Source organism: Ctenopharyngodon idella, chromosome 14, assembly GCF_019924925.1.
Source record: "Ctenopharyngodon idella isolate HZGC_01 chromosome 14, HZGC01, whole genome shotgun sequence".
NCBI lineage: Eukaryota > Metazoa > Chordata > Actinopteri > Cypriniformes > Xenocyprididae > Ctenopharyngodon > Ctenopharyngodon idella.
The window spans coordinates 15,518,424-15,527,567 of NC_067233.1; the positions used below are offsets into that span (position 1 = coordinate 15,518,424).

Genomic DNA, 9,144 nt, shown 5'->3' on the forward strand with positions numbered 1-9,144 from the left:
AACAATGTTTATGGGTATTTTTTAGCAAGCTGTTCTTGCTTGCTTGTCCTTGTTCTGCTGTTGTTTTAAGAACAACTGAATGTCGACAATATTTGAGTATAAGGTTAAGAGCATATGATCTGAATTATGCAAATGCAATAAGGCAAGGGCAAGTGAACTAATGCCCTTCAGAAAGTCCTCATATGACACACAGCGCTGGACCACTTAAAACAACTCCAGAACTGTGCCAACATTGCACAGAACATGTATTTCTACGTCTATGAAATAGCTATTTTATAATCAAACAAATGCAGGCTTGGACTCAAAAACATTAAAAAGTCTTTTCAATGGTAGTGTACATATTTCTAAATGCATGTGTGTGCTAGTTAACACAACATTAAAGCATTTTCAGCTAATTTTGTGCTAATAGGTAAAGATGCATGAAGGTTCACAAGCTGTCCGAATATTGACGACGTGCAGTAAAAAACCAACACATGCAGAACGTTGACAGCAGAAAACCTAATGTTTTATCAATGATAACACATTTGAGGCTCCTCAAAAACATCATCACTCAGGGCTGGACAAAAGGAATCAAAAATATGATCTGTACAGAAAAAGTCTAAAAACAGGAAGTTGGTAAAAATGGGCGATCCCTCTTTATCTGTTATCAGCGCAACAGTGTAGCCTGGAAGGAACTTTGGGAAAGCCGCAGGAAAAAGGTGGGACTATTGTCCTAGTATCCTGCCAGTTTGAACGCCACCTTATTGTTCCAGAGAATCCATTTTTTACTTCTGTTTTGTTTTCAATGTAATGTCATATCAGCCAGGACCCCATAACCTGTTTTTGCATAATGCAGCCAATTGATAAGAGGGGTTGTACATTATATTCTTCCCATAGTGAGTGCAAAATAAAGTTTAAAGACTTAAAGACTTTCTAGGACTTAAAGTCCACTGCTACTACTAAAACAAAAATGCAGATAATACATGAGTATTATTAGTCTAAACATAATATGATAGATCTCACTCCTATATGGCTGACTGCTTAACAAAACTTGTCAATTTGGTCACGTCAATTGATGCTAGACTTTTCATGTGCTCTTAAAACACAATCATTGTCCATCACCTGCTTTCTACAAAATCAATTAAGCAGCATGTAATATAAATGATGATGGACATGGTTAGACTGATTTGCCATTTGATGCCATTTTAAGGTCTTATGGGACTGCGGAAGATCTGCGATGATTGGTTTACCTCGAGGACTTTGAGACTGAGTTTCTCCACAGTGAAATGCATTATCGATCGCCCTCAGATCAAAACGGAACGCCGCTGTGAACTCGCACTGCTCCTTTGCATAAATGCATCCCATTCCAAAACCATTAGACATATTAATAAAGCTAGCCTTTCATTTGTTGTCTTCCTGGTGACCTCTCCTTCTTTTTCTCACTCTCTCAGAGCTTGCAAATTTTAAGAAGCATTATGCTAATGAGCTTATACCAGGTGAGGTCGACGAAACTCCTCCTCTGAATGTTAACCAGCATGCTTGTTTGCATATGCTTATGTGGCAGGTTATCCAGCAAACCTTTTAAATGGCAGCAAGCATGTTTGATGCTCTTTCAGCATGCATGCCTCAAGGCAAACACGTTTAAATGCATGTTTGCAAGAGTACAAAACTCTATATGGCTTCTATTAAAAGAGCACTCGGTCATTTTTGTTTATGCTGCACAGGCTGATACAGCAGTCAAAATCAACCTAACGGCGTGGATGCAGCATAATGCAAAAGCATGCTATTGTATAAATGTTCAGTTCAGTCAGTCATGATTAATTTATTTTGCAAGTGAAAGTGTCCAAAAAAGCATGGTAACTAAGATAAAGTGTATCTAAGTATCAAAGTCCATTTCAAGAAAAGTCAGTTCACTCTACAGCCATATTTGCAATAGTGATGTCCAGTTCGCAAACAAATCATTCTTTTGAACTGCTTCTTATTAGTGAACTGAAACAGTTCGCGGCTTGAGTGGGCACAGGTCTACACGTTACTCAATCAAAACTCACTTTTGGATGTGCCTGACAGTCACTCTGACTCAAAATGAGCCAAAATCCAGGAGAATATGACCCTATGATGCTTTTTTTGCCATCTCAATCAGCACTCCAGTTAGTCCAAGAATACTCTGAACTGAGAACAGTCTTTCGGACATATTTGACATGCTAAGGAGTGTCTGCCGAGGCTGTGTGTATCTGATGTCTTTTGCTGAAAAGCATAAAGTATAACAAGTATTGGAATTCCGATGGCAGTAGTTCCTGAGTCAATAGCAGTGCTCTGATAGCAGTTCTCTCGAGTCAAGAGTCGGTAAATAGTTACAACAGTTCTCGAGTCACCAGTACACTGAACTGAGAAAACAGTTCGGACTCGGACATGTCCGGAAAGAACTGTTGAGCTGCTGATATGAGTATGCATGAACCAAGCAGTGGACTTGAATGAGGGGGTGAAATTTAAGTTTTTTTTTTTTGGTTTCTCATGGCTTATGTAAAAAGGTGAGTTGATTATAGAGTTTATTCACTTTATATGATTTAGACATTTAAACATATGCATTTAACATCATTATTGGGTTCTTTAATAACAGAATTGCATATACATTATGTCATTGGGTGATTATGTAAACAAACTGGTAAATCAGTTTAACCGGTTTAGTGTAACAAACTGTCCGAAACTGTCCAGTTACAGAAAAGAACTCAAGCAAGAACTCCTATCTACTTGAATGGGGAAACACAAAATACTCAACTGCTTGCCAAACTCACATTTAAACAATGTATTTTAAATCAGCAACAAAATCTGACATCAACTTCTAAAGCTTCTAACGGCAGCTACAGTGATGCAATGAATTTACCAATTGGCTATTGGCTCTTTTATTTAGAGGGCAGGACTAATTCTGCCACATTACGCATTGCACTTTCTCACATTCAATACAAGAGAATCATCTTGGTATATACACAGGGTGCTTCTCAATATCCCTCCTCGTTTCTTCGCTCCTCCGTCCTCCATCCTATGACCCGGAAACAGATGGAGCTCAGCCATCTTGAAGGACATCTCAATTCTCTAATTGCACCGAGGAACGAGGAGTGAGAAAGCTTCCTGAGGAGCTATGAGCGAGGATACACCGGTGTATCCTTTGCGGAAGTCTTTCTCATCGAGAAACCTGACGCACGTATACATCTGTCAACAATAATTTAAATGTATGCTTTACTTTTGCAGTTTAAATAAACTTTACATCTCACATATTTCAACAGGGCATCTTGCGTTATTATTATTTATTATTAATTTTTTAAATAACCAAACTTTAACAACATAAGGACAGATCCATCGAGCGCAGCTGATGACGCTTTGAAGTGATGCAAATACATTCCAATATACAAATAACATTTCTTTCGATTCCTCCGTCCTCGTTTCCTTTCCTTGCATCCCCCCCTCACATCCTACGGGGGGTGGAGCTGAGACGCGAGGAAAGGAAGCAAGGAAAGGAAACGAGGATGCACAAATAAGAAATGAGAAGCACCCACAGTCTTTTGTAGTATCCGGCTGATTACTGTATGTGATCTCAACACTGCGCCAAGTGGCGACACACTCCATGTAAAATAAAGTTTTTTTTAGTAGACTACTTATATGAGTCATGCAACTGTACTTTATATTTTTAAGAAGTACTATTCATTTATTGACATTTTTTAAGTTTACACTTTTTTCAGAGTTAAAAATTATGTTAAATGTAATTGCTTAAATGTTCCAACAGTTTTTAGAGGAAACATCCAAAGGTTTAAGCCTTTACATCAAAAGAAAATGCACTTGACCAAGTTAGTTTTGCATGTGAAGTTGGACATTTCCATAGACAAATCAGTATCTGTAACTAATGCAAACTACTTTAATGTCAAGCGAGTTTGCGAATTTTCAACATTAGACTCCTTAACGGGCTACAACCTACTGTTAACTGGTTGAATATTTCACATTATGCAAGCTACTCCCAATATCAACAAACATACCTTGAAGGGTAAAAAATAATCGCTTTCAAGAAAAGTACCTGGATGGATGGCTTACTAGTCCTGCATCTGATGGATATTTTACTATCTCATGAGGCCACGGGACAGGATTTGTGAATGGCAATGAAGCGATGCAACTGGCGCTGGTAGGTCATGTGACAGTGACAACATGGCATTCATTACCCATTGTTATACTATATAGAACACTTTTTTAATGGTCATGAATACGTTTCGATTTTGTCATGAAGTAGGGTAAGTGTACCCATTAAGCCCATGTACCCTTTAAGCCCACTTTCAACTTTAAAGTCAAATAAAAAAAAAAAGAGCAAATCATATTTTACATTAATATACATAAAATATAAAATATACATTATTTTAGCTAATCCAGTGATTTGTTACTTCCCTGATATTTTTTTTATTGCATACCAATCACATTTGTCAATTTTGAGTTAGCCCCACTCATGTGCATGCTGTCTGATGGGACCTCATACAAAGACACCCAAAAACTTTGGTGTTTCGAGACCGTTTAGAAATCAACACATTTCTGCACTTTTCAGCCATTTCTTTGGCAAGTACATTTATATTATGTCAATTAAGAGATAAATATATTGTTTTTTGTGTATGAACAAATAGCACTTTATCATTTTATATAATTTTCCTTTAAATGGAAAGATGAGTTTTATTAGCTTGCACACAAAGCTAATCTCATGGTCAAACCATTAGCCTTACTAAAGATAGACTGCCAAAGAATTAACCATGTGAACTACAAACACTAAATGTTTTGTGATTCATTTTACAATTCATTTTGATTCAAACTACAGCCAACACAAGCTAACCTTGAATGGAAAAATATTAACATTTCTCATTGTGGGCACAATAAAAATTACTATAATGCTTAGTCCACATTATACTTAAGCTAATACTAACAGCCTAAAAAACTTCAGTTTTGATTTTATGTGGACCATAAGCTCTAGATCTAACAGATAACCCTGCCCCAAACTCAAGCTATTGGTTGAGCTCAATTGTGATGCTCAAACAAACAGCAGTAATTTGATAGCACAATAGAATTACCTTCTTTCCACATTCCAGAAGATTCAACCAAAAAATAACTAGTTGTCTCAGAAAGTATTTCAACAAAATATTATAAATTTCAGCTTTAATTCATTATAATCCATTTATCTAGGGTTATGCGACAAACTCTCTGCTGCTCTTTAAAACGCAACACTCTAACTGCTCTGCTCTGAAGTTAGTTTGCTGCCAGCAAATGGGCTGAACAGTTTTAGCCTTTGGACAATAAAATACATCAATCACCAGCTTCTGTACTGAGAACTCTCAAGTCAAGAGTCGGGACTCTTGAGCCCTCTTGTCTAGCTTTCCTGAGCTCTTTCCTGCTTTTGTCCAATTTTACTTTCACTCCACTCATGTGATGTGCACCGTGGAGCGCAATTCCCAAGTTTACAAGCACTAATACATAGATTAGTTAGCCTTATTGGACAGCCACTAAATGACTAATGCAAAGAAATATAGAGCCAAGTGGTTATCCAACACCTTTGTTTGACAGTGGCTACTTTAGCGCTGCGCTCCCCTTGTTGTTTCAGTGTTTGCCTGGAGCTTTTAAACTAAGAAAGTCTGCATGTCTACATGATGGATGGCTGTGGGGGGAACTCTCCCTTGTAAAATCTGTGCTAAATTACCACTGGCTTCAAATGCACATCAGCGTGCTTGACTAATAAACATTGCGCTCACTGTTTGCAAAGATATTAGTAATACGGTTGCGATATTATGCCGCTGTGGCAAGGCGCTAGACCTATACGTGCAACAATTTACAAGAAGGATAGAAGATATCAGACCTTTTGCAAATATTTCTACCATCTGCCAGATGGATTTGTGTGCACAGAGCAGAGATGTATGTTCATTTTAGTCCTCTAAAATTCTCAATGAAACTCATATACTGCAACAAAATGTTCCAGGTATAAAACAGCAACCAAGACATCAGAATGTCTGTTCCAGATTTGTCAAAAACGATGTACTCGCTAAGTGGTGTGCAATATACATTGCTGCATGAACTAACTAATATTTCATCCAATGTCTATGCAATGCAATACAAATCAGTTATTTGAGTGAGTCAGTTATTGATTTCAATAAGTGTTTGTTGATTTCAGAAACCTTGTCCAATATTAACCCTTTGATGAGAAAAAAGTTCTTAATCAGCACAAAATTACATTATAACAATTACAATTCTATGTCTCTTTATGCTTTCTCTCTGTTTCATTGCTTTTACCCCTTTAGAGCTCCACAGATTGCAACAGTTTCCAGAAACAAATCGCATTTGTCAACTAAACTCATTGTTACCCCTCACAATGAAATATCTTATCAAGATCGATCACACATGTAAAGATTTAATCTTAGCAAATGCCCTTTTATGCCAAAGTGAGGTTGTGAAGATTAAAATGATATATTGGCACATGTTTATTATAGGCTGTTTGGTAAGTGCCGTTTCAGAGTGGAAGTCTTCAGGGTTTGGGCCGCTGCTTATGCATTATTCATGATGTTGTTCCATTGCATCTCTGCAATACAGCCCAGGTCTCCTTAAAGTTACAACACCTCCATCAAACACATGAGCAGAGGCGCACATGCCAGAACTGTGACAGCAATAGGCTCCAGTGCCATCATTAGCATATTTAATGTTTTTCAATAGAACAATTAAGAGAATTGTCAAAAGTTGTTCTGTAACATCACAAATGGGCATGACTGATTGTGATAGCGATACATGCTATAATTGGATATATTCTTTTTTGACAGTTGAGTGGAATATGGAGGGTAGTGGTTGCAAGAGGAGACCCAAGGGGAATTTGTCCTGGGCAGACTTGTATTGTAACCAGCAGATCTTTGAAGAAAACATGACTATTTCCCATTGGGATCAGCATTACAGACATGTCCTGTGTCACAGCACAAATATTTACAGCTGTTTTACTGTGTTATTTTAAAAGCACAATAAAGGAGGTAAAAAATGTTGGCAGTGTTTCAAGTGTTTTGTGTCTATGTTTTGCAGCATGCACTGCAGAATGAAATAAATTGTGCTTACTGTAATAGATTTATTTTTATTGTTTGCTAAATTTTTTGTTTGTGTGTGATGATACTAAAATCTTTATGCTTGTTCGTTATCACCGTTCACACGCATCTATGTCTATTGCATCTGATCTCAGAGCCAAAGATTGCAGAGTTCCCTTGATGTTAATCAAGCCATAAAAACATACAATACAGCGATGATGATTCAATTATTTGTGTTGTTAATTGAAAATGCGCTGAATGAGAAATCTGTAGTTTCCTTGACCACAATTCATTGGCTGAATGTGACATTTTGTTTAAATTAGTGAACAATAAATTCAAATTGACTATCATGTTGCCTTAATTTTCCAGGTTTCCCCAACAATACATTTATTATTAATAATAATTATTAAAATAGCCTGTTTGGTGTGGATGACAACATGCAGACTTTTAAGTTCTGAATGCATCTAAAATACTCAAATCAAATAATGATTTTCATTCCAGCATTGCAGCAAAGTTTGTACCCATTCATTTTCTCTTGCATGCCAACGGTTCTGCTTTTTCATAAAGTGCTTTTGGCGTCTTTAATCCTTTTTCCTTTATCCTTCAAATTAGTAGTCAGGTTATTAGTAGCCAAACTAGTATAGTTTTTACTGTAGTTTTACTTTTTTATTTAAAACAGCCGTGTTGCTCAGAGGATAGCATCATTCCTCTGCGCTCGTGCGCTGTTCATTAACTTACTGCTCCACGTGGATTTTAATTAGTGGTCAAAGTGGATGCTTATGTTGCTTCTGTACACAGCGCCTAAATGACGTAAATTCAGAAGTGCTTCAGGCTACTGAAGTGGTCCTAATATCATCACAATGCACAATACACTTGTGCATTGATACAACTTACAGTGGTCAAAGTCGCACAGTTACAAAACTAAAACATATAGTTTCATCACTAAGTTCACAAGTCTTAGTTTTGTACAATCAGGAAAGAATAAGAATAATTTTGCAAATGCAATAACCAACATAACTTTTCCCAAACTACAGCTGTCACTGTCTCATGTGGAGCGATGCCAAACTCACCTCTGTCCGGGACTGGAGTCGTTTGTTCATCTCATAGATTCTGTATTCAGGCTGAACCATGTACGGTGAATGTCTCCGATAGAACGGTCCGAAAGGGGACGAGTAGAACGGGTCGTGCGGAGGGTTGGACATGTTGATTCCGTGCGGCGTTTACAGCAGCGCCAAATATTCAGCATCCATACAGCGCGCGTGCAGGATCTCCAAACGCCGCGAGACAGCAGCAGTCACTGGCTGCACGCGGAGCGGAGAGATGAGAGCGCGCGGAGGAGGCGGGAGAGGAGAGCATGGGGAGGAGGGCTGGGCTCTCATTGGATAGCCGCAGGCTGCACTGGAACATTGTTGAGGGTGAGCCAAGCAAGTCTTACCATCCCACCAAAAAGCAACTGGCCTTTATTTTAATGTTTGTGTTCGGTAACATTCATATTAGCGTGTCAGCGTTGTTCACAACCGGGGCTAGCTGTCACAAGGGGAAGTCTTTAAGGACTTTGTCAATAACTAAAAATGTTGTGTTCTTCTAGCAGTATTGGTTTTAAGCACTTAGTTCAAAACTATATTAAATTAGCACATCATTTGTGAATTATAGGACTATTCTTCGGATTAAATTTCCAGTCATATTTTTCTGTGCTAAACAATTAGGCTAAATGGGATACATTGAAGTCCACACTACACGGAAGTTGCTATAGTCTTTCCTTCCCTAATGTGACGTATTTCCGAGTGAAACGGCTTCTCGAACAAGAAAAAATGTGGGACAAAACTATTGTCCATCGGGAATTTAATTGATTGTTGGATCGTTGTCCTTTGCTATTGCTGTAATGATGTGTGATCTCATGTGACTGACAGGTTGTCCCGCCCCCGTGCCAGTGAACACATCATCAGATATGAGAAGAGATGTTGCTGCAAGAGGGAGGGAAATTAATTTTGATTAATGATTATGAAGACACAGTTTTAAAATAAAAATAATGATGTGCACAGATAAATCATTTATAATTAATACTGCAATATTCCATGAAAAAAAAACAAAC

The 9,144-nt window shown here is 37.8% G+C and overlaps 1 protein-coding gene across 1 annotated transcript in view; it reads right to left on the reverse strand.

Annotated features, from left to right (window-relative positions):
- The window catches only part of ldb2a (LIM domain binding 2a), a 61,881-nt gene extending 53,462 nt beyond the window's left edge, over positions 1-8,419 (reverse strand). The window contains 1 exon segment of the mRNA XM_051859733.1: positions 8,123-8,419. Coding sequence (XP_051715693.1) covers positions 8,123-8,254 — 132 coding nt within the window. The 5' untranslated portion in view covers positions 8,255-8,419.
- Positions 8,420-9,144: the final 725 nt, after the last annotated feature.